The 25,791-nt window shown below is 42.4% G+C and overlaps 1 protein-coding gene across 6 annotated transcripts in view; it reads left to right on the top strand.

The window, feature by feature from the left end:
* The window catches only part of LOC133472183 (protocadherin-9), a 254,796-nt gene that overhangs the window by 172,347 nt on the left and 56,658 nt on the right, over positions 1-25,791 (top strand). For 4 of the 6 annotated variants that reach the window (XR_009786634.1, XM_061762707.1, XM_061762687.1 and 1 more), the window contains one exon: positions 22,775-22,976. Coding sequence is in view for 4 of the 6 variants with exons in the window: in XM_061762707.1 (XP_061618691.1) it covers positions 22,775-22,976 (202 nt within the window). In the remaining 2 variants the exon portion in view is untranslated. The remainder of the gene's footprint in view (positions 1-22,774; positions 22,977-25,791) is intronic. The other 2 variants (XR_009786635.1, XM_061762716.1) reach the window with 1 other exon arrangement.

Consider the following 25,791-nt stretch of genomic DNA (forward strand, 5'->3'; position numbering starts at 1 on the left):
CACCACAATGCGGAGGCAACAGGCAAAAAAGAGAGGAATCATACAACCCCAAAGGCCCAATTATCTCTGTTGGTTCCCAATTAATCCATTAAGTTGTTCTGGCGCAGCTGCAAGACCTGAGGCACTATTTCATATATCAATATATTGCACCATCACAGAGACCTGCAGGAACTTTTGATGTTTAGCATTATTGATACTACATGACACATGCTGTCTCTGTATTCACCTTGATGATAAGAAATCCATTAATTTTTGAAGACTTTCCAAATTAAATGAAAAAAAAAAAAAAAAACGGCGCCACGGTGTACGACTGATTAGCACATCTGCCTCACAGTTCTGAGGCCCGAGATTCAAATCCCGGCCATCCTTGTGTGGAGTTTGCATGTTCCCCCTTGCCTGCGTGCTGCGTGGGTTTTTTCCGGGTACTCCGGTTTCCTCCCACATCCCGAAAACATGCGTTGTTGTAAATTGCCCGTAGGTGTGAATGTGAGTGCGAATGGTTGTTTGTTTATATGTGCCCTGCGATTGGCTGGCGACCAGTTCAAGGTGTAGCCCACCTCTCGTCTGAAGATAGCTGGGATAGGCTTCACCACGCCCGTGACACTAGTGAGGAAAAGCGGTACAGAAAATGGATGGATGGATGAAAAAATAACGTAATAGTTAAAGTTGTGAAATCTCCATTGTAATCCAGCTCCCATTCTCTGTACACAAGAGCTCCACAAAACATATCCAGTCCAGACCATTTCTTTTTTTTTAAACTGTTGAACCATGTAACTTCATCGACTGTCGTTGTTGTGCCTTCAATGGCTTAAAAAGATTGAGTTGCAGGGCTTACCATATATATAACTGCACTCATGGTATTGATGACTTTCAAAGCAGTCAATGATTCTTTATGTGATAAGCCACTGGACTTGCTTGGGATGCTAAGAGGAGCTTCAGGGCCCACTCGGGTTATGAGATTCATGGTGGTAGACATTTAGCTTGTTTACACACTGCCAGCGGAGAAGAGTTAACGGTTGTGAGTTATTGGTTAAATATTGCTCCCATCTCTTTAAACTAATATTCATTCTACATTTCACCCATACCCAAACCCCCAAAGATAGTCAGCCATCCCCATTTTCCTAACTTCAATAATGTTGTTCTGTCAAAGATGGCAACAAGGGATGGGGACAGTAAAAAAAAAAAATAATACAGTACAGTACATGACTATTTTTAAAATTTACTGGATATGAAAGCGGCACTTTGTCTCATTTGGATTTTTGGCAGTATGAAAGACTCCCAAGTGAGAGCATGCAAATTTACACATACTTATATACACACTCTGTGTTCTTAATTATATAGATAGGAAATGCATCCCTGTAAACTCGCTGAGCTTTATTCCATGTTTTGCATCTCAAGGGTTTGTTTTCTTTTGGGGAAGTGTTCAAAATATGTAATACAGTGAATGTTTTGCCTTGGAATATCCTTGAATATAAACATAATTTCCAGTTATTTCCATGGCATAAGGAGTACATGTTTGTGCAAAATGACTGTTCACTGAGGAGAAATGTCATGTTCATATCTAAGTAGGGGGTGTATCAAGTCTGCTGCTTTACCCAGAGAATAATGTTTTTGACCTCCATTAGCTACTCTTAACAAGATAGTTAACATATTTACAAAATGTAATTATTTTTCCTGCTATGGCAGCAGTATGTTTTTTTAAATAATAGTTTCTAACTTGGGTTTTAGTATTAGACCTTGCTTTGCTGGGATGTGTTGTGATTATCCCTCCACAGAGTCCAATTACCTCTTATAACTTTGGTGTATAAAGTGACTTGGTCAGCTATTTCAGCTGCAGTAGGGGAAAACCGTTTTAAGTGAAGAAATTGTCCCTGGGTGGGTCCACATCTATGACACAGTACCAGTTTGTGATGAACAGACAAGAATTAAATTTCATGCCTCGCACAAGCAAGACTTGTCTTTACGGACTTATAGGAAATAAAATACCAATACGGTAAATGACACAAAATTGCAATCATTCATCCTCCTAGCAGTTATATGTATTTGTAAACGTTACACCTTACAGGAGTTTACAATGAACCAACAATAAATCTGAACAAAAAATCTAAATAGTAACAAAATATTTCACGTCAAAAATGGGGACAGATAATGTATTAACTAGTGAATCTTATCTCATGACAACACCTGCACAAAACCTCTTCGAGCGCAGAGCCCCTGCTGTCAGAAGTCATCCAACCTCAGGCTCTTGCTCTACCAAACTCACTGTTCACTTTTGACAGATCACGGAAAATGAATGAATGAATAAATCATCTTAACCTCATATTAATGAGGAGCAGAAAAATACATCGATCACTCCGATGTTTTGGTGATAGCTAGCAGCCGCAGAAAAGCCCCCGTGTTAGCATGGGTCACTTGGTCACACCTGCAGAGTGGGGTGCCCAGAGGCCGAGGTAAAGACTGCACTGCACTCACCTGTACCGTCCCACCTCGAGTGTGAACCGGGCTTTAAGTATTTAAACCCTAAATCTTATAGGCACACAATTAACTCAATGTCTTGTCAATTGCAAAAAGAAACATAAGTACTGAGTCACTAAAGCTGAGAAACCTCTACAGATGTGTCAAGAGAACAGGGTGTAATTGTTTAATGTCCCAATGCATTTACCAAGACTATCTAAAGTGGTTTGGAATCTGCATCCCAATTAAATCTTTTTGGTAATGAGTTGTAAGCATTTACAGGTAATCTTATATAACCACAGAATTCTCCAGTGACCATCTCCAAAAATGATTAAGCATCACAGGCACAATTTATTTTACATGACATGACAGTGATAAGCCATTCTTTCAGGATTTCATTACAGTAGGCAAAGTCAAACCTGTCAGTGATGTTAAGCCAATGGGCCCAGCAGAATTTCACATTTTTCCCCATCTATTAATAGATTAACAATTAAAGTGGAGGCACTGGTGGAATTGTGTAATGTCTACATTAGGCTATTATAAGTTGTTAAATCCAACAGTTTTAAATACATCTAATGTAATGTGTAGTGATGCTACAATATACTATGAAGAACGGTTTCATACTTGACATGCTGTGCTATATAATACCGTACTATATACTCTATACCTGGGGTAGCCCAGGAAACCAACTAGCTCCTGGCCGTTGCAGGGAGCCAGTGAGTTACCCTAAGAGGACAAGCTCCCAACCTGGGCATGTTGTTTAAGTCAGTGCAATTGTTCCACCGTGCAGCGTAGAAATAAAGGAATTAACTCAAAACAAATTCACTGAGTCAATATTCATGCAGACACAGGAACCCAGAGCATAGACAGAGGTGGATAGAGGAGCCAAATATTGTACTCAAGTAAGAGCGCTGTTGCTTTACAATAATATGACTCAAGTAAAAGTAAAAAGTAGTCCTCAAAATAATTACTTAAGAGTAAGAAAGTAGTCTGTAAAAGAAAAAAAAAAACTACCATATTTTCACGACCATAAGGCGCACTTAAAAGTCTTACATTTTCTCCAAAATGGACGGGGCGCCTTATAGTGCAGCACGCCTTATGTGTGCACCGAGTTCCAAAATCTGTAAATGTTGTTGTGTGAATTTAATGAGCGCTGCACTTGACTGACTGGGAGCATTTCCTGCCGACATGCTGCTTATATAGAGGAAGGCCGACGTGACTGAGGACAGCATGTGGATGTAAAGGATGCGCGTGACAGAGGAGGCTAAAGACATGCCCCCAGTAGGTATATAGTTCCGGTATGTGCATCGGTTTGGCTAAGGACCCCCGAAAATGGCACCTACGAAGAGACACGCTTACGAAGCACGGTTTAAACTGCAAGCTATTAGTTACGCGGAGCTATTAGTTCTCAGCCGCAACCGCGAGATAATTCAAGTTCAATGAATCCGTGGTTCACAAGTTGAGGAATCAGGAAAACGAGCTTCGCCAAGTCAAGAAGACGAAGCTAAGTTTCCGCGGAAAAAAAAAGAAAAACTAAACGCGGAAACAAGGTGAGGTGGCCCGAGTTGGAAGACCAACTCAAGGAAGCAGGAAAACAAGCTTTGTCAAGTCTAGAAGACGAAGCTGAGTTTCCGTGGAAAAAAAAGAAAAACAAAACGCGGAAACAAGGCGAGGTGGCTCGAGTTGGAAGACCAACTCGAGCAATGGATTAATGAGCAAAGAACAGCCGGAAGAAGCGTCTCTACAGTCACCATTCGACTGAGTGCAATAACTCGGAGCTTTCCATCGTTCCGGGAGGCTTGACGAAGCGCTGGACATCCGTGTAAACAGGGCGTTCAAAGTGAAGTTGTGAGCAGCGTGGGAGCCATGGATGACATATGGCAAACACAGCTTTACTTTTTGTGAATGGATTGTGGATGCTTGGGCTAACGTGTCTGCTTGCACTGTTGTTCGAGCTTTCGTAAAAGCCGGCATCATTTCTGAGGAGCCGCACGGCAACGAGACTGACTCCGACAATGACGAGAGGTAACCTAGTGTGTTTGATGGAGAACTTGCCCAGCTGTTCATTTCGGATACAGAAGATGAGGACTTTGATGCATTTGTGGATGAGTATTGATCAAAAAATAACGTGAGTACATTGTTAAATACTTCAATAAAGTACAACCGAACTCAGTTTTGCTCCAGCTGCCTTTTTAAAAACATTGTTTTAGCGTGCATGCATGCTACCGTATGTTTTAAGCTAGCGTATGTTTTACCATGCCTCCGCCCAATAATACGGTGCGCCTTATGTATGTGTTGAATACAGAAATAGACCCTGCAACTGATACTGCACCTTTTAATACGGTGCGCCTTATGGTCGTGAAAATACGGAACTCAAGTACTGAGTAAATGAGTAACTTCTGATTTATTTATTTTTTTAATCATAGCAAAAACATCAAATAAAAAAAATATGCGTGTGCACATTCAGATATTGCAGAACAATATCATTTAATCCCAAACAAAGAAAACATTTATCACATAACAAATTAAGGAAAATTCAGCTACAATGGATTGGTGCAACGGTGCCGTTGCGGAAGTCGAAAACGAAAGTCTAAAAATAGATTGTGCACGCATCCATCCATCCATTTTCTCAGCCACTTCTCCTCACTCGGGTCACGGGCGTGCTGGAGCCTATCCCAGCTATCATCGGGCAGGAGGCGGGGTATGAACTGGTTGCCAGCCAATTGCAGGGCACACACAAACAAACAAACTCGCACTCACATTCACACCTACGGGCAATTTAGAGTTGTCAGTTAATCTATCCTGCATGTTTTTGGGATGTTGGAGGAAACCGGAGTGCCCGGAGAAAACCCACGCAGGCATGGGGAGAACATGCAAACTCCACACAGGCGGGGCCGGGGATTGAACCCCGCTCCTCAGAACTGTGAGGTAGACGCTCTAACCAGTCGACCACTGTGCCGCCATTGTGCATGCAATAACTGATAAATAAAAGTACCGAGCAGCATGGAGATCATTGTAACTGAGTAAAAGTACAGTTTCTTCTGAACATAAATACTCCAGTAAAAGTAAAAAGAATGCTTCATTAAAACTACTCTGACAAGTACAAATTATCCAAAATGTTACTTGAGTAACATACCCTACTCCTCTCAGCGTAGATGTCATATAATCAAGATATCTTTCCTTCTGTTAGTTATTAATGATCTTGCATAATAGAAATAAACAGAACAAGGGACAAACACAGAAAGTGCTGTATTATGACATGATCCCATATGCAAACTGAAGCTGACGCGTGGATAAGTGCAGTGCAGTGAGAATGAGCTAATGGGGGGTTGAGTAAGAAGGGGGAATGATGCCTAGAACCAGCTCAGTGTAAGTGCACTACAGAACACGCCAGATAGATCATATGTACAAAAATAGGACACATTATTTGATTATCAAATGACATGAGAAATAAAACTATCCATCCATCTATCCATTTTCTTTACCGCTTATCTTCACTAGGGTCGCGGGTTGCTGGAGCCTATCCCAGCTATCTTCGGGTGGGAGGCGGGGTACACCCTGAACCGGTCGCCAGGCAATCGCAGGGCACATAGAAACATACAAGCAGTCACACTCACATTCACAATTACGGACAATTTAGTCTTCAATCAACCTACCATGCATGTTTTTAGGATGTGGGAGGAAACCGGAGCACCCGGAAACCTACCAGGCACGGGGAGAACATGCCAACTCCACACAGGCGGAGCCGGGATTTGAACCCCAATTCCCAGAACTGTGAGGCAGATGTGCTAACCAGTCGGCTTCTGTGCTGGCGAAATAAAACTAACCATAAAATTTTATGATTTTGCATGGAGATGAAATATTTAAAAAATGAGTAGTGAACACCATCCAGCTTCTATACTGTTTTTCCTCACGAGGGTTGCAGGTGTGCTGGAGCCTATCCCAGCTGTCTCTGAGCCGCCTGGAGTGGTCGCCAGCCAAATGCAGGGCACATATAGACAAATAATTATTCACAATCACATTGATACTGAAGGACAATTTAGTATTCAATTAACCATGCATGTTTTTTTTAATGTGGTAGGAAACCATTGTATAAACCGTTCCAACATATTCAAACCTTGCTAATTTTTTCATAGCAAGGCTCAAAACTCATTTCACTTTCAACAAGCTCGATGGTATCAACGTTTCACAGTCAACATGGATCAGCCGTGAATGTGATGCTGCATCATGGCAGCTGGCACATACACTCAGAGCAGGGTGTCAATTGCAAGATTTGGTGGCACTGTCAACAATGTTCCATGGCACTTGAGACTCAGGCTTCACCTCTGACACCCCATTTATCCCTCCATCTATCCATTTTCTTAGATTTAGCCGTGGTCGGGTTTTGTGGGCAGTAGCTTGACCAAGGAAGCCCAGACTTCCCTCTCCCCAGCCATTTCATCCAGCTCTTCCGAGGAGACCCCAAGGCGTTTCCAGGCCAGCCGGGAGACATAGTCTCTTGGGTGTGTCCTGGGTCATCGTCGGGTTCTCCTCCCCCTGGGATATGCCCGGAACACCACACTAGGGAGGCGTCCAGGAGACATTCTAATTAGATGCCCGAGCCACCTTATCTGGCTCCTCTCAATGTGGAGGAGCAGCGGCTCTACTCTGAGCCACTCCTGGATGACCGAGCTTCATTTCATCCCCAACCTGGAGAGAGCATGCCACCCTTTTCTGACTGAGGACCATGGTCTCAGATTTGGAGGTGCTGATTCTCATCTCAGCCGCTTCACACTCGGCTGCGAACTGCTCCAGTGAGAGTTGGAGATCAGGGCTTGATGAAGCCAACAGAACCACATCATCTGCAAAAAGCAGAGATGCAATACTGAAGCCACCAAACCAGACCCCATCTACGCCTCGCCTGCGCATAGAAATTTTGTCCATAAAAGTTATGAACAGAATTGGTGACAAAGGGCAGCCTTGGCGGAGTCCAACCCTCCAAACGAATCCAACTTACTACCGGCAATGCGGACCAAACTCTGACACTGGTCCTACAGGGACCGAACAGCCCGTATAAGGGAGTTTGGTACCCCATACCCCCGAAGTACCCCCCCTTCGCCCCTCTCTTCATCCGAGTCTCCAAGACATGTGGCCGGAAGTCCGATGACACGACCACAAAGTTGAGCATCGAACTGCAGCCTAGGATGTCCTGGTGCCAAGTGCACATATGGACAACCTTATGCTTGCACATTGTGTTCGTTATGGACAATCCGTGATCTCGGGTTCTGATTTGGGGGCGAGGCGTTCCTCCCAATCACACCCTTCCAAGTCTCACTGTCATTTCCCACATGAGCATTGAAGTCCTCCAGAAGAACGATGGAGTCCCCAGCGGGAGCACTCTCCAGCAACCCCTCCAAGGACTCCAAAAAGGGTGGGTACTCTGAACTGCTGTTTGGTGCAGAGCAAACAACAGTCAGGACCCCTCCCCCAACCCGAAGAAGAAGATGAATCACCTTTATTGTCACGAACATGCATGCATGCACATGAAATTTGTTCTCTGCATTTTACCCATCACAGTGAACACACACACTTGTTAGTGGAACAGACTGGAGCAGGGGGCAGCTGAAGCTCCCGGGGAGCAGTTTGGGGTATCAGTGTCTTGCTCAAGGACACCACGGCGGTGATTCCCGGTTGACGTTGGCCGATTGTCCGGTCAGGGTCTTGAACCTAGGTCCCCCACTGTGGGAGGCGATGATCTTACCTACTGGGCCATGGCCGCCCAAGGCGGATTGAGGCTACTGTCTCGTCCACCGGGGTGAACCCCGATGTTGCCTGTAGGCAACTCCATAGTGGAAGATAGGCCAACCCCTCTCGAGAGGAATGGTACCAGAGCCCAAGCTGAGGGTGGAGGCGAGCCCGATTATGTCAAGTCGGAACTTCTAGATCTCCCACACCAGCTCAGGCTCCTTCCCTGCCAGAGAGGTGACGTTCCAAGTCCATAGAGCCAGCTTTTGTAACCGAGGATCGGACCGCCAAGGTCCCTGCCTTCGGCCACCGCCCAGCTCACACTGCACCCGACCCCTATGGCCCCTCCCACAGGTGGTGAGCCAATGGGAAGGGGGACCCACGTTTCCCTTTTGGGCTTTGCCTGGCCAGGCCCCATGGGTGCAGACCCGGCCACCATGTGCTCACCTTCGAGCCCCACCTCCAGGCCTGGCTCCAGAGGGGGACCCCATTAACCCGTGTCTGGGCAAGATAAAATTTGATTCCATCAATTTACTCATCATGGGGGGTCTTTTAGCTGTACTTTGTCTGGTCCCTCATCTAGGACCTGTTTGCCATGGGTGACCCTGCCAGGGGCATAAAGCCCCGGACAATTTAGCTCCTAGGATCACTGGGCCACAAAAACCTCTCTACCATGATAAGGTGACGGCTCAAGGAGGGGCACATTTATCCCATTAAAAGTAAAGCAAACATCTGCTGCTTTGCAGTGTTGCTTAACACAAGGACATGATACAAAATGGGCTGAAGTGACTAACCAATTCTATTTATCTAGAAATATCAAAAGGGACAAAGTACTGTAGCTTTGACTTACCTTATCACTTATCGTTGTTTTTATAACTGCTAAAAACAAAAATAGAACATTCCAGGGTAAAATTTTTTTTGCCTTAAGTATTTGCAGGCCTTCAGAAGAAAAGGGCAAATAAACTTGGTAACAATACGCCAAATCTGATTGATTTTCCAATGGAATGATGAAGAATTATTACAGAGGTTGAGAAAGCTCTTGTATTTCTGTTGAGCTTTCGCGACCACCATAAATGATTATATTTTTTGATCAAATGACAAAGTAAAACACTTGTCTTTTGGGGAAAGTGTTACATCCACTTTTTGAATTATAAAATGGCTTGCTCAATTGAGCTTGTTGTTATTTTAGATACTCCGATCAATTGTTCTAATGCACATGGCAGGACAAATAAAAGACAGTCAGACATACAGGAAGAAGAAACAAATGTCAGGCTAATCTATAACCAAACAATATTATTTTAATAGGGTAATCAGTTGCCAAATTAAATGAGATTACATTAGATCTCCCAAAACTGGATAATCATTGCAGTGTAAGCAATAATTACCACATGGTAACCACACATCCAGATAAGCAGATGTGTAACTTTGCCTATTTGCAATTGATAGAAACAGGCTAACAGATTTTAAGGTTTCAATAATTAAAACCAGCTGTTTTAATATGAAAAAAAGGTGTGGCCACAAGTGGCCTTTTATACACGACGACTCAGACTTGCAAACACAATGGTGAATAATATACACTAGTACTCATTAAAGATTAGGGATATTAACCTTTCAGGTGAAATTTCAGGATGATCCTAAAATTCACAATAACCTTTACAGGTGAACTTAAAGAGGGAGGGCAGGCTACGCAGATTTTAATATGACCATCCCAAACATGTTTCACACTTGTACGAAATAAAAACAAGAAGTTTGTTATGGTTAGGTTGAGGGCAAGGGTTGAGGCTTAAGGCGGTTTAGGATGGGTTAAAGTTAGGATTAGGGTGGGTTATGGTTAGTGGGAAACATTAACACCGTCACACTTAAGTCACATACTTCTTTTCCCATCTGTAAGTAGTAGGGCGTGTTCTACGGGATCCATCCATCCATCCATTTTCTGAGCCGCTTCTCCTCACTAGGGTCGCGGGCGTGCTGGTGCCTATCCCAGCTGTCATCGGGCAGGAGGCGGGGTACACCCTGAACTGGTTGCCAGCCAATCGCAGGGCACATAGGAACAAACAACCATTCACACTCACAGTCATGCCTATGGGCAATTTAGAGTCTCCAATTCATGCATGTTTTTGGGATGTGGGAGGAAACCGGAGTACCCGGAGAAAACCCACGCAGGCACAGGGAGAACATGCAAACTCCACACAGGCGGGGCCGGGGATTGAACCCGGGTCCTCAGAACTGTGAGGCTGACGCTCTAACCAGTCGCCCACCGTGCCGCCGTTCTACGGGATACAGCAGCCAATCATAGTCTGTAGAGCCAGTAATACTGGAGCAGGGCGTGTCCTGCCTGGAAATTACAGTGGGTACGGAAAGTATTCAGACCGCCTTAAAATTTTCACTCTGTTTTATATTGCAGCCACTTGCTAAAATCATTTAAGTTCATTTTTTCTGCATTAATGGACACACAGCACCCCATCTTGACAGAAATTTTTTTTTTGCAGATTTATTAAAAAAGAAAAACTGAACTATCACACAGTATTATTCAGACCCTTTGCTCAGTATTTAGTATTTAGTATTTAGGGGAAGCACCCTTTTGAGCTAATACAGCCATGAGTCTTTTTGGGAAGTTTTTCACACCTGGATTTGGGGATCCTCTGGCATTGCTCCTTGCAGATCCTCTCCAGTTCTATCAGTTTGGATGGTGAAAGTTGGTGGGCAGCCATTTTCAGGTCTTTCCAAAGATGCTCAATTGGGTTTAAGTCAGGGGTCTGGCTGGTCCATTCAAAAACAGTCACAGAGTTGTTCTGAAGCCACTCCTTTGGTATTTTAGCAGGGTGCTTAGCGTCATTGTCTTTTTTGAAGGTGAACCTTCGTCCCAGTCTGGGGTTCTGAGCATTCTGGAGAAGGTTTTTGTCCAGGATATCCCTGTACTTGGCCGCATTCATCTTTCCTTTGATTGCAACCAGTCGTCCTGTCCCTTCAGCTGAAAAACACACCCACAGCATGATGCTAAAATAATAAAATAAATAAATCAAGCTTCAAACCCTTAAATTCAGTGTACTCTATATTACTAATAATTCATGCTACCAATGTACTAGTCGTGGCTAGCTAACAATGGCTTGTTTACAGTGCTAATGCTAGCTTAGTATTACTAGCCCTGCTATTTTGTTGAAGCTGGACTGCGTTCTCTGTGACCCTATATCACAACTACGCACTGTTGTAATTGCATGTTTGAGAATCATTCTTGGAGAATCATGTGCATGACTTTGATCAGACTCGGGGAGCGGGATTAGTGAAGTGAGGGTAAAACCTGCAAAGCTCCCTTTTAATTTGGCCTTTTTCTAAACTTTCGACTGCAAACACTGCAGTGTGTCACGATACGTTTTACTGCTCTCGAATAAGAAGCTGAATGTCAAAATTCGCAACAGCTGTTTTTCCATAAAGCGACCTATGAATTTCATAGCATGTCCATTTTCTATACCTTTCTGTGACTCTTCTCGTCTCTCTGTAGCTATGTTGCAAACTGCTGATGACACTCACTGATGACAGTATACGTTCAATGCCCACTTCCCTCTGAGAAAATCCAGTTTAAAGCCTCCCAATAGCGAAGTATGGGCCTGTTGATCAATTGTTAGGTGTCGTCTTGGTCTCATGATTTCAAAATGTGAAGAGCAAGATGAAGAGGACTAGTTTTAAATTTCATTACTGCTCTGTACTGAACATGAAAATAACTACAACAAAAACAACAACACATCTGATCTAATGCACTAAGCTGCCTCTCTCCAATGAAGGTTCACCACCAAGATGCATGAATACTCTCTGAGACCATAATGAATTAAATTATTAACTAAATAATGTTTTTATACGTTGCATCAAAAGAGAATTGTTCCTAATAGTTTGTTGCAGAGCAGTGACTTCATTGTGTACTATGTACTAGTGGTGTCGCTAGGCTTATTTTGGGTCCCTGAAGACCCCTAAAAATGTCTTAAAATAACATATAATTATTGAAAATCCAAAAAGTATGACAAATATTTTTTAAATAAAATTTCTAAACCCCCCCAATCACCACCACTTCCAGTACTACACCGAGGAGCGCCCCTGCTATGTGCTGTACTACCAAGGGTAACTAACGGATCACGTGGACAATAATTTATTAACACGCCAAACCCCTTTTCAGTGCTTAGGTTCCTAGCCACCTCTGCACTCTAGTTAACAGTCTCTTAGCTGGCAAATGTTTCTTCTTGATGCAAAAGACGCACACAAAGAAGAACTGTGTCTCACGCTTTATGGCTGTAGATGCCAACAGAGGGTAGTGCCAATGAATGAATCAGAAGAAGTTAACATGTAGCTGATGCTCTGTGGCAGTCAAACAGGTTTTTCCAGCCCTGCTTCAGGCGCACAGAGCAGGTTGAACTACTCCAATCTCACAGTTCTCAGTAACCTGGAGTCAGCTTTATTTAACGACAGACCAAATCTAGAGTGAAGGTAGAAAGCAAGTTATAGTGAGATGTTCAGTTCACCAGAGAAAGGAAATGTGACTGCTCAGTGAAGGGAAAGCACAGCGTTTTACTGTAGATGGAGGCAGAAGTTGTCGATGTCTCATTAATTATCAGTGCACTGATAATTAATGACACATTATCCTTCTAAAAATGTCAATTTTGTAGTAGTTCACTTGCTTTTATACTAAGTCTCAATTAGATTTTTTACTGGAAAAGCAGGCCACTTGGAAATTTAATGATTCTTTGTGGACAGGGAGGTCTAAATAGTTTATACATGTAGCGTATATTAGTTGAATAAAAATGTCATTAATTTAGGAGAAAAGAATAAGCCGGAAGTGACGCCTGCGTTACGTCCAGTTTAGCGTAATTTTAAGTTTAATTGTTAAAATCATAATTAATAATTTTATCTAGTGGTGCACATCACTTTTTATGTGGATAAAATTTAGGGAAAGAGACGAGAAACCTTTTTATCAGTCATGCTTGGCTGGAAGCGTACCTAGTACCTGAGTAGCAGCTGCTCTGATCGCCTAGCGGTGGCTTACAGATAGGCTGGGAAGCCAAGTCTGTTCTCATCCCGGCCTTCGCGGTTACTGAGCTGTGTGCCCGAACAAAGAAAGGACAGGGGGAGGGGTGGCCGAAACCAGCGCATGGTTGGCGAGCTGCCAGCCAGAACACTTAAGAAGTCAGAGGAGAGAAAAAACACTAGAGAGAAGGTGGGTGTCAAGAGTTAAATACACCAGAGGCGGGCGTTGGCAAGAGGGATGACCTGGAAAAGACCACACCCATCAGCTTGAATATAGACTACAAATTTGATAAAATGGGTTTAAAATCATATATTAATAACAAATAACCTCAACTTGGTACTCTCTTTACTTGGTACTCTCTTTACTTTAGTTTTGGCAAATCAACTGCTTATGGTTCAAATCCCATTTCATGCTGCTTGGAGTCAAATCAAGACAAACAATTGTCAAAACCTCGCACTTTCTCTTGCAAAGTTGACACACTGACACAGCCATCGAGGCATACATTTGGAAAATTTCGGCAGAGTTGGTGAAATATCAAAACAGACATTTATCCTTAGTTCAACATCAAATTACACCACCCCCCCTGGATCAACTTTGCAGTTCCTCTCGACGCCTGCGGGTGTCGCCTTAACCCAGCAGTTGTTCCTATTCCCAGACAGGTATCCAGTGTTTTCCATCCATTTATTTTTGTCATGTTAATTACATATCACAATCATCAGTGAGCTGACTGCTTTTAAACTTAGCCCAGCAGTAGCCTATGTAAGAATTCATTCGCCACTTTGAGAAACACATTTTCAGACCACAGGTGCACAATACTCCATAAATTAAAAGGCCCATGTTGGTTCGACAGGTGTTTGAGGGACGTGACATGAACCAAGAGAGTGGAAGGACAGTAGGACACTGTTGCCAGTCTGTCACATATAGAAATATATTCAGTATATGTCAACTGTTCTAAAGCTAAGCCAGTGTTTAATTTACCCAATGCCTACAGTTGAATACTTGTTTTATAATGCTTAGTATTTAACGTGTGTGACTGTGTGTGCATGCATGCGGGTGCGTGTGTGGCCGCTGTGGCATATTCCTCTCTTAAAATGTTGTGTGTGACTGCGCATGTGCCACTTTCGCAAGCATATTTTATGCTTGTGTGTGTGTGTGTGTTCGTGTGTGTGCATGTGGGGGTGTGTGCAGGGATTTTTTGAGCGTTACAATGTGCCCCCCATGGCGACCAAATGCCATCATCAGACACGCTCTGGCACCGACACTGATTATATATATAGATTGATATTGTATGTCAGATTGATTATATATATATATATATATATATATATATGCAGGGACCTCGTTTGATGTGCGTCCCGCACAAAAATGATGCATTAAACATGATCAATCTGCCCAGACGCACAGCATTGCTTACCTACGTGTGTGTGTGTGTGTGTGTGTTGCTGAAGTGCTTCAGCGAATAATTATCCACTAAAAGTATGAGTTCTGTCTTGGTGCTAGCCAATCAGAGGCAGAGGAATGCGGGTTATCGTTCCATAAATACAACGGAGACTTTTTCCGTACTCGATAAATATTCATTGTTGTGGTAACACCCGGCGTACTGCTTACGACGCAGCGAGCGGACTGGCTTTGGATCCATAGACGCACACGAATGAGTTAACTATTTATTAGGTTCGCTAAGCAAGGCAGCTAACTAGCTAGCGAGCAAAACAACTCGCTCTCTGGATCGTGGCGACATCGCTTAAAACTGGTCACTAACTGGCGGACCACAGTCCGCATCCGGACCCAGAAACAGTCCCATACGGACCACACCATAGCCAAGAAGAAGTTGAGTAAAAGATGGAGAAAGATTAGAAAATGACTGATAAAGCAGGAGAACATTTGAAAGAAACGGTGCTTAAAATGCCACGATCAGTGTCATTTTTGTTTGTACTTCTCAGTGGGAAGTTCACACTGGTTATGCAGTAAAAGGGCATATGTGTGAAATGCCATTATAATCCAAAACAAAGGTTTTGAAGAAAGATAACCTCTAAAACGGTTCAGTTGTTAAAATTTGTTGAATTAAAAGATGTAAAATTGTTTGAGACTTCACTGTTGTGTCAGGATGCCAAATAGAAAAGGAGAAATTCAAACTTTTTTATTTTTCCTAACAAGGGCACTTTATTTAAACACGTGTGACTTTCTCTTTTTATTTACTTGCTCTTATTGTGAAATACAGCCCTACTGTACTTTAGTAAATGAGAGAACATTACACAGTTGTGTTCATATGTTTGATTACCAGGGCAGAATTTGTAAGATGTGTACAAATCTTTATTATACACTATCATTATATCAGTGGCATAAAAAAAAGAAAAACATCAACAATACTATCGTTATCGTGTAAGTTTTTGGGAAAATATATTGTTCTAAAAAACTTGTTATCGTGGCAGGCCTAAAGTGTTTTTTTTTATTTCTATTATTATTATTTTTTAGTGTATCTGTATTGCACGAAGATAGATTGCAGGGACTCATTGATCCAGGGTTGGGCTGTTTCCATGAGATATGCATCCGGGACTTACATAGTGTCAAGTGGTCTTGATGTCAGTGGCTTACATCTCTTCCAGTGACCAGGGTATTGTGCCAGCGGGGTATCTGCTTACTGGCAGGGCATAGATGTTAAAGGCCTGGATCTTATTCTTGCCATTCAGCTGACATTTCAGGATCTGCCTCACCCTCTTCAGGTATTTGGCTGTGGCTGTCCTTCGAGCTGCCTCCTCATGGTTGCCATTTGCCTGTGGAATTCCAAGGTATTTGTAGCAGTCATGCACATCTGTTATGCTGCCCTCAGGTAGTTCTATCTCCCTTGTGATCACCCTTTAGATATCATTTGCCCGCACTTATCTAGTCTGAATGACATTCCAATGTCCTTGCTGTATATCCTTGTGAGGTGGATCAGAGAGTCGATGTCACGCTCGTCCTTTGCATACAGCTTGATCTCACCCATGTAGAGGAGGTGGCTGATCATTGTTCCACTTCTGAACCGATACCTGAAACCACTCTTGGTTATGATCTGACTGAGGGGGTTCAGGCCTATGCAGAACAGCAGCAGGTACAGTGCATCTCCTTGGAATATGCCACATTAATTTTTTTTTTTAGTTGGCTTCCAGAGTTGTCTTCCACAGTCTCAATGAGTTATTGATGAATGTTCTTAGGATCCTGTTGATATTATACAGTTCCAGGTACTCGGTATACATGTGTGTGGCATCGAAATATAGACTTTCTTGAACTCAATGCAGGCAGTGCACGGGTTGTTACTTCATGTTTTACGGTCGACTGGCCTGTCAATCAGTTGCTGATACAGTTGGATGGCTCAGTGAGTAACACTGCTGACTTTAGACACATGGTACTGTTGTTTAAATCCTGGTCAGGGCAAAAACAATAACATCCAAGCGGGCCCTGAGTCAAGACCCTTTACACTATACGTCGATACCTCGGATGAGCGATACCCATAATGATAGAGTCATACCGGCTCGGACTTCGCCTGAATTAACAAGGTCGATGTCAGGTGTTGAAACAAAACAAAAACAAAAAAACAAGAGGTTTGGTATTTCCATTTTAATTTCCAACATTTAGGTTTTGTAACACAGTGTGAGAACATGAGGTACATGAGGGCAAATGTCTCACACAAAGGCTGCAGCTAGACACAGTAGGTTTGAAGGAAATAATTTTTGACCCAATAGAATTTGACACAGCTTCTGATATGCATAAATCAATAATTCAGTGCATCTAATCCTCGTGCCTTTGTTTTATAACTCATATTACTCTTTTGGAATGCGCTCATCACCCTCATTTTCCAACTTTGGCAGATAAATCTGATAAGCAGACCCAATTCAGTAAAATTGAGAATGAATGTTGGATGAACATTCATGTTAGCAAAAATAGCAGAATGAATCCAAAGGTAAGGATTGGTCACCCTAATGCTGCCAAAACATTTTGCGTTTACAGCATACTTTTTAAAATATTAAATACATAATTTGATTTTTACTATCAAAAATAAAATGTACAAATGACTCTAGTTTGGGTTTACTAAATCCATAAGTCTGCAGTCTCATTTGGCAGGACTGTGGTGGTAATAACATGCAAATTAAGTTTTGTAGACTTACAAAGTATACATAAACACACGGTGACAAATGTAAATACTTTCCAGAATTAAAGGGCTAAGACTTAATATTGGAATGTGGAAGCCAGCAAACTTGGCCAGAGGAAAGACAGTCATAGCATAATGAGTCAATGTTTGAGTCAAAATCCAAGACAGGCAAGACTGTGATTCAATTGTCACATAATATTAGTGTTTCTTCGAAACCAATATGACAAAAGTGAACCATCATTTTATTTTATTTTATATTTTACCATTTCAGAAAATATGTATTTCCAAAGGTGGCCGGCAGATGGCAGACCATCTTTGGTCTTCATGGAAAGGATGAGCAGGGCTGAGGGATGAAAAGAAAGCTCTTTGTGAGTTTTGTTCTCCCGGTTGACTGATCTCCCTTAGTGGTGTGATTGTGAGAACAGACTCGTGGGATGTGTTCTCTCACTGCAGGTGTCAGACTGCTGCTAGATAAGATTATTTGTAGGGATGAAGTGGTTTCATTCTTCTGGGTGTGCAATTGTGTGTGTCTTTGCATTTACATTGTGCTCAGTGTGTGCACGGGATTCTTGGTTTAGGATTGTAGTGTAATAGTGTTCTCTTGTAACACAATACCACACAGAAGTTGTTTTTTACTTGAGCACTGCACTCCATTTGGTCAAATTCAGGAGGCGAAATGACAGAAAAGGAAATGGTACTGAGACATTGTTACTTGTTTACTGTCACACAGCTTGTAAAGTTTGGGTGTTTAATTTTGACAGTATTGACAAAATGTTTTTCTTAACAGGTACATTTTAAACAAATGGAAGGGTGAAAAAGCCTGTAAAGCATTGCATTTTCAGTCTGTTTTAAACACAGACTGCAGCTTTGAAAGTCAATACTCCATTTCAGTTTAACGGGCGACTTGTTAGTTCTTGAATTTATTATGAAAAACCAAGCTCCCAGTCAATGAACCCAATGCAGTTTAAATTCATTCGGAATGCAACCATCTAAGTTCATACGTAAGATTTAAAGATAGAAGTGTGTGTAGCAAGCTGACTCCTTACTGTTTGATGATTTATGGTGACTTGGACAACATTTGGATGGTCTGTTCAAAACTGGCCTTTGATCTTTCCTGCTGAATTTTGCAGCATTTGCATTGCAAGCAACTTGGAAGGACAAATCCTCTTCCTGATCATTTGCAAGCTTGCTTAACGTGTAACCTTGCCACAATAAAGTGCTTCTATTTGCTTTTTTGACTGTGTGTGTGTTTGGGAAGGAAAATAATTTTTTTCAAAAAACAAGCAGATAATAAGAGTTAGCAGGCGTGACAAGGCGTAATATCTTGTAAACTGAGACAGTTTAAGCTGGTCTTATGCTAATATTATTACAACCAACTGTCAGCAAGTGAGAACACTGAAATATTTTCAAACATGCCAGAAGCCATTTCGCAGAGATGGAATCAAGTTAAATACTTGCAAGTCTCAAGTAAGTCTCAAGTCGTAACCTTCAGGTCTCAAGCAAGTCCCGAGTCAAGTCGAGTCAAGTCAAGTCACATTGTTAATGGAGTCTTACCATGAGTATATCTTCATAAAGACAGAATACTAATATGGTCGTAACCTTCAGGTCTCAAGCAAGTCCCGAGTCAAGTCGAGTCAAGTCAAGTCACATTGTTAATGGAGTCTTACCATGAGTATATCTTCATAAAGACAGAATACTAATATGGTCAAATAATGACACAATTGGATAATTTATCTTACGTGTATGATGTGCTCCTATTCAACACCACTTCATAGAACGATGTCAACAAATAGTTTATTATCTGAGTGTCAATCAAAACATATTTCACACTCCAAACAACTTCATCTTTTTTATTAAAAAAATAAACTCGCAGTAAGACTACATCTGTCTGTTTTCAGAATATCCCAATAAGTCATTTGCATTTGTTGCATTTGCAAAGTATGATACTGTATTAATCCAGTATACATTTGAAACAGTCAGCAGAGCCAAGCATGATGTGGCCTCGCTTTGATTACACCATGGCTGAAAACCTGAAATACTGGGCGTTTCATCCTGCCACTGCAAGTACTCTCATTTCAACTGGGAAAAGTAGTTTTGGGATGAGCTTTGAAATGTAGTTTTTACTAACTAATTTAATAAATTATTTTTTTAAATCTAATTTAGTCCTTGTACTTTTTAAAAACTCAAATGTAATTTTAATACCAAATGTAATTTTAATACCATACCATGCTGTTGTTTTAACTTAAATTTACTTCAATTTATTCCATGTACTGTTTTCAACTTATTTTTATCATTTTAAAATAAATTTTCTTTTCTGTCCTGTACTGTTTTTACCTGAAATGTACCTCAGTTTAAAACCATTAAAACTGTGCACTTATTGTTAACTCCCATTTCAAATTCAATTCAATTTTAAATTTACGTGGCCTGAGCATCTACACCTGAATGTCAGCAAATCTAAACTTAAACAATATCAAGTGCTGATACTACTACTACTACTACTACTAATAATAATAATAATAATAAAATATATATTATTATTATTATTATTTATGTGCCCATTTGCCAGATGCACTTGTTCATGGGATTGCAAAGATAGGCGGAAGCGAGGATACAGGGTATAATGATGTCTGTACTGAGTAGTTTGCATCCACCTCTATAACCATCATTCCGTTTCTATTCCTTTTGCCCCTGCTTTCAGTGTATCCATAAATGCATCCATCCATACATTGTTTACATCCATCGCAATTGAATCCTCCAGTATTTCAAGCTGAAGGCAATATTCCTCCCACTGCAAGCCTGAAAGCCATCCCTTTCCTCATTCTTATTTCTGTTATTAGACACCTTTTTTTGTTTTATTGAATGTTGCATGTTCTTGGAGAAATTTTAAATATATAATGAGGTCATTTGCATTCGACTGCAGATTTGGTGACCTTTGCTTTTGCCAATAATTTCTGTAAAACCTGTGCCTTTCTGTCATCACCAATGATGTGGCATGAACACCTCTCTGTGCCCACAAAAGGTTAGCTGGAGGCTTGTGTCTGGACTTATGAAAAAGCTTGAAGAAAATGTCATTAGAGCTGGGGGGGGGAAGACAATCAAAATTAGTAGTTGAAAATTCAATCAGGTCGGCTTTAAAGATTGTGTGCGTCAGTTGGTATGTGTGTCGGCATACCAATAATCTCCGGGGTACAAGTCTTGTCGAAGGAGCACATTCCTTTTCTATATAAAAGTGAGCTGTCTCCTTGAGCTGTCATCTTATCATGGTGGAGGGGTTTGTGTGTTCCAAGGATCCTAGGAGCTAAGTTGTCTGGGGCTTTATGCGCCTGGCAGGGTCATCCATGGCAAACAGGTCCGAGGTGAGGGACCAGACAAAGCACAGCTCCAAAAACCCCTACGATGACCAACAATTCAGGAAGACGTTTTCCCTTGCCTGGGCGCGGGCCCCCCTCTGGGTTGGACTCTCTTCCACTCTGGAGTTTCCCAGCGAGAGGCGCCCAGCAGGTGTGGGTATACTTATTGCCCCCCGACTCTGCGCCTGTACGTTGGGGTTCACCCCGGTGGACGAGAGGGTAGCCTTCCTCCGTCTTCGGGTGGGGGATACGGGTCCTGACTGTTGTTTGTGCCTATGCACCAAACAGTCGATGGTGGGGGGAAGATGCCGGCCCAAACGCATTGTGAGGGTAGGCTGGGAACGTCTGGCGGAATCCCCTGTCAGAAGGAGTTTCAACTCCCACCTCCGGAAGAACTTGACCCACGTCTCGGGGGAGGCGGGGGACATTGAGTCCGAGTGGACCATGTTCCGCGCCTCTATTGCCGAGGCAGCCGACCGGAGCTGTGGCCGTAAGGTGGTCGGTGCCTGTCGTGGCGGCAATCCCCGAACCCGTTGGTGGACACCAGCGGTGAGGGATGCCGTCAAGCTGAAGAAGAAGTCCTATCGGGCCTTTTTGGCTTGTGGGACTCCTGAGGCAGCTGATGGGTACCGGCTGGCCAAGCGGAATGCAGCTTTGGTGGTTGCTGAAGCAAAAACTCGGGCATGGGAGGAGTACGGTGAGGCCATGGAAAAAAACTAGTGGGGATGGGGCGCTACTGACCTCGACTTGGGACGTTGTGAGTCGGTGGCGAGAATACTCAACTCCTCCGACACGCCTTCCCATGAGGAAGCAGAGTCTGGGTTCACTGAGGCGGGCTCTCCTATCTCTGGGGTTGAGGTCACCGAGGTGGTTAAAAAGCCCCGGGGGGTGGATGAAATTCGCCCGGAGTTCCTAAAGGCTCTGGATGTTGTGGGGCTGTCCTGGTTGACACGCCTCTGCAACATCGCGTGGACATCGGGGACAGTGCCTCTGGATTGGCAGACTGGCACCACCCCAGTCCCCGTTTTTAGGAAGGGGGACTGGAGGGTGTGTTCCCACTACAGGTGGATCACAATCATCAGCCTCCCTGGTGCGATCTATTCAGGGGTGCTGGAGAGGAAGGTCCGTCAGGAAGTCGAATCTCAGATTCAGGAGGAGCAGTGTGGTTTTCGTCCTGGCCGTGGAACAGTGGCCACCTTCCATCTCCACTATCTACTTTGAGTTTGTTAAAAACAAAATAAACTGACAACACTGACCAAACAATTACATTAGCCAATCTTATTATAGGATAACACTGACACTAATATCTGAATGTTATGGTCTTTGTTAATTATGCCTGATGTTAAATGCTCTACATACAATACTACTAAAGGGATCCATCCATCCATAAATTTTCTGAGCCGCTTCTCCTCACTAGGATATCCCAGCTATCGTCGAGCAGGAGGCGGGGTACACCCTGAACCAGTTGCCAGCCAATCGCAGGGCACATACAAACAAACAACCATTCGCACTCCCATTCACACCTACAGGCAATGTAGAGTCGTCAATTAACCTAGCATGCATGTTTTTGGGATGAGGGAGGAAACCGGAGTGCCCGGAGAAAACCCATGCAGGCACGCGGAGAACATGCAAACTCCACACAGGCGGGGCCGGGGATTGAACCACAGTCCTCAGAACTGTGAGACAGACGCTCTAACCAGTCGTCCACCGTGCCTACTAAAGGGATCACAAATTTTAAACTATTCAACAGTTGTTTTTTTTCTACTGAAGTGTAATTTGCATGCAGTTATGGGTTGTCATTGTGCAGTGAAACGTGACTGTTTATCGCATGTTCAGGCCCCTCACGACAGTAACACCAAGCCCAAGTTTAAAACACTCTTAAATCTGTAACTGCATCATTATAGCAATGTTTATTTATTAATTTTTCGCTCTTCTTCTTACTGTAATGATTATAAATTATTCTATGACCAAATCCAAGGGCAGTTTATGACAAAGTAAAGAACTGTGACGCAGCATACATTAATATAAATTAATTTTATGCTCACTTCCTAAAAAAACGCAATGCAGAGCACTAACATGCAAGGCGCTGTTCTGTGCTCTTGGTTCTAGTCGCAGCGACGCGTCACGTTTCACCTGCCGGACGGCTCCCAGGAGAGCTGCAGTGACAGCGGTCTGGGTGACCATGAGCCTGTAGGCAGTGGCTCCCTCCTCACACAACCTCTCCCTCTGGTGCAGGCGCAAGACGACTTCTACGAGCAGGCCTCCCCCGACAAGAGAACCGAAGCAGATGGCAACTCCGATCCCAATTCTGGTGAGTTTTATCATTTGTGTCGAAACAGACTTCTTAGTTAAATACCATGTTAAACAAGAGCTCTTCGGGTTCTGAGAAAATAGGAATAGAAGTCAAGAATACAAGATGCAGTTAAGAATACAAGGTCTCAAATATAATTTAATTTGGAGTCATCTGGCTGCTCAAGTGGGTTTCTAGTGTATACATGAGCATGTCATTCATTTCTCAGTTAATCATCCAGACGTGTTCGTGCTTCCCAAGAGCTAACCTGGGCCTCCCAAAGGCTCTTCACCTATTTGTGAAACTCATTGGATTTATTTAGAGATGATTTCCCAGTTGGAAGTCTTGGTGCTCTGAAGATGTTAACTTCCCACTATTTCTGGTGGGGATGTACATCTCCGACCCAGTTTTCTCATTTTATCATTAAGTGAGGTGTGCGCCGAGATCAAGCGCATCGCCCCAAAGTCGGTGCCGGGTCGTGTTGCAAGGTGGAGGAGCCAGCGCCACATAAATACTAGTAGTGGGAGTAAACTGTGTGTGCTTTCTGACAGACTTGTAGCAGATGTATTCACGGTTGACAGATGAACTAATCTGAGTGCTACTATATGTTGTTGGTATAATAGACTGAGAGTGTGTTTGAATATGATTTGATAATTAAACATGTCGGAAGGTATGATGCATACATGGTATGTATCTCTTTTTAGCCTCAGTTAAATTTTTGAAAAATTCATTTCTTATTAGGATTTTATCATCACTTTGCTTTAATTAAAGGCTTTCAGTGTTTAGAGCAGAGGCGGCTGGTCGATGGAGGGCGCTTGGGCGCCAACCCAACCATGCATGGTGGTCACCAGACAAAAATATTTATCTGAATATTGATGAAAACGTAAATATAACCATCCATTCATCTTTACCTATTGACTCTCGTTAATAGTATGACATGTCTCAAATGCAGTGGATAGGACCAAGGTGGGGCACAACATTCCAGCGCCGCGAGCTGGCAGATGTCACATCGGACTGTCACGGCTCAGTCTCTATCCACGCAACACATGCAATCACTAAATAAAAAAGGCTCTCGTTAACCATTTCTAAGGAAAAGAAACAATATACAAAAGATTAAAGTAGGTAGAATCCACTCTAAGGAAAGCAGCCATTAGTGAAGGCAGACTATTTCTTCATTCCTAAACTTTCAGGAGACATAAACCAATAGAAACTAGAAACCTCCCGCTTCAAGGACACCAACAGCATCATAAGAACAAATAGGGACACTTGGGCTTTGAAGGAGCCAACAAAGACTGAACTGAGCCAAGAAAATAAATATACATAGGTTAATTATTCAGACAAGACAGACTCGGTTGAACACAAGTGCAGGTAAAAAGCTGAATAACTGGCACACTGTGACGCTAAAAAAGCTAATTAATGTCTTAGTTAACAGACTAAAGGGAGTAAACTTGTTTCAGCGACAGACTCAAATAAGAAATGTAGTTCCTCCTCGAGATGTCAAATTACAAAGATATTGTATATCATGCCTTAATAATGATGGAGACATATAAACATGATAAAAACACAACAGACATGAATTTGTTACAAAAAAACATTTATCAAATAGTCCTTTGCCAAAAAAATGTGTGTCTGCTTGATGATCAATAAAACAGATTAAAGCATTTTTACTCTGTCCATCGTTGGATCCGAAAAGTCATTTCGAGTTTAATGATGCCGGGATGCGAGCCAAACAAATGAGTGAATGTGGAATTCTATAGTTAACTGGCCACCTTATGTGCTTTTTGTGAGACACAACCAACATTTCCACATTTCTTATCATCATAAGTGTTAATTTTGGGAGGATTATGAGATGAGCATATATCTATACATAGCATATATACTGTATTTCCCACTAATGGAGCCCAGAAAATACTTTCTGGCCAGTTAAGATTACCATGTAAGAAAGTGGTCTTTTCATGAGGAAATCTTTCAGACTGAGATACTGTATTAAAGGCAAGCTATATTTGTGTGGCATCGGACATGAATTTTAAAGTATGACACGTAAGTGAATAGACAAAGACAATTATATTGTTACCTATCTGTATATCTGTAAGACAGAGGGAACTTTTTTTTTTAACTACATACAGTAGATAACATGGAAAACACAGAGGTGAAACTCGTCAGCATGTTTGCATGGGATACTATACAGTAGCTATACATGGTATTTCAACCAGTAAAAAAATGTGTTTTATGTTCTGGGAAAAACACTGCATCCACTCATCTATAATTAATCATATTTACAGTGAACCCAGAGATGAGTCAGCATGCTGCATCCCTGCACTTCCTTTAGTTAAGACCCAACAGGGGGGGCTATGTGCACTGTTATTTTCTTGCACACATTTAAGTGTAATGTCTGCCCTAATTTGTTGTAATGTTTTGTTGTAATTAGTATTATATTCGTCAAGTTAGAACCAATAGCATCCATACGTACACCATGGTATGAATTTACAGGTGACTGACAAAGTTGAACACTTGGCAGTATGCCTTTACAGTAGCTGTTATCATTAGTGGTGGTGATGTTGAGATGTTTTTTCCAACTCAACCCACTTTAAAGGTTCCGTATTTTGGCGAATCAAACCTCCATAGAGTGACTCTCTAACATTCTTAGTATAAAAGTGTCAATTTCATTAAAAAAAAAACACCTTGGTTTTGTCATACAAGTGTCTAGAAAAGGCCCCTCTGACAGTGACTTCTGTTTGATCCAGTTTTGTATCCGCTTTGTCCATATTTGGCTAAGACTGCCCCTTTCCTCTGATTGGTTGCCGCCGTGTAAAAGACCCACTTGTGAGAGCACACG

Source organism: Phyllopteryx taeniolatus, chromosome 2 (assembly GCF_024500385.1).
Source record: "Phyllopteryx taeniolatus isolate TA_2022b chromosome 2, UOR_Ptae_1.2, whole genome shotgun sequence".
In the NCBI taxonomy this organism is placed as follows: Eukaryota; Metazoa; Chordata; class Actinopteri; order Syngnathiformes; family Syngnathidae; genus Phyllopteryx; species Phyllopteryx taeniolatus.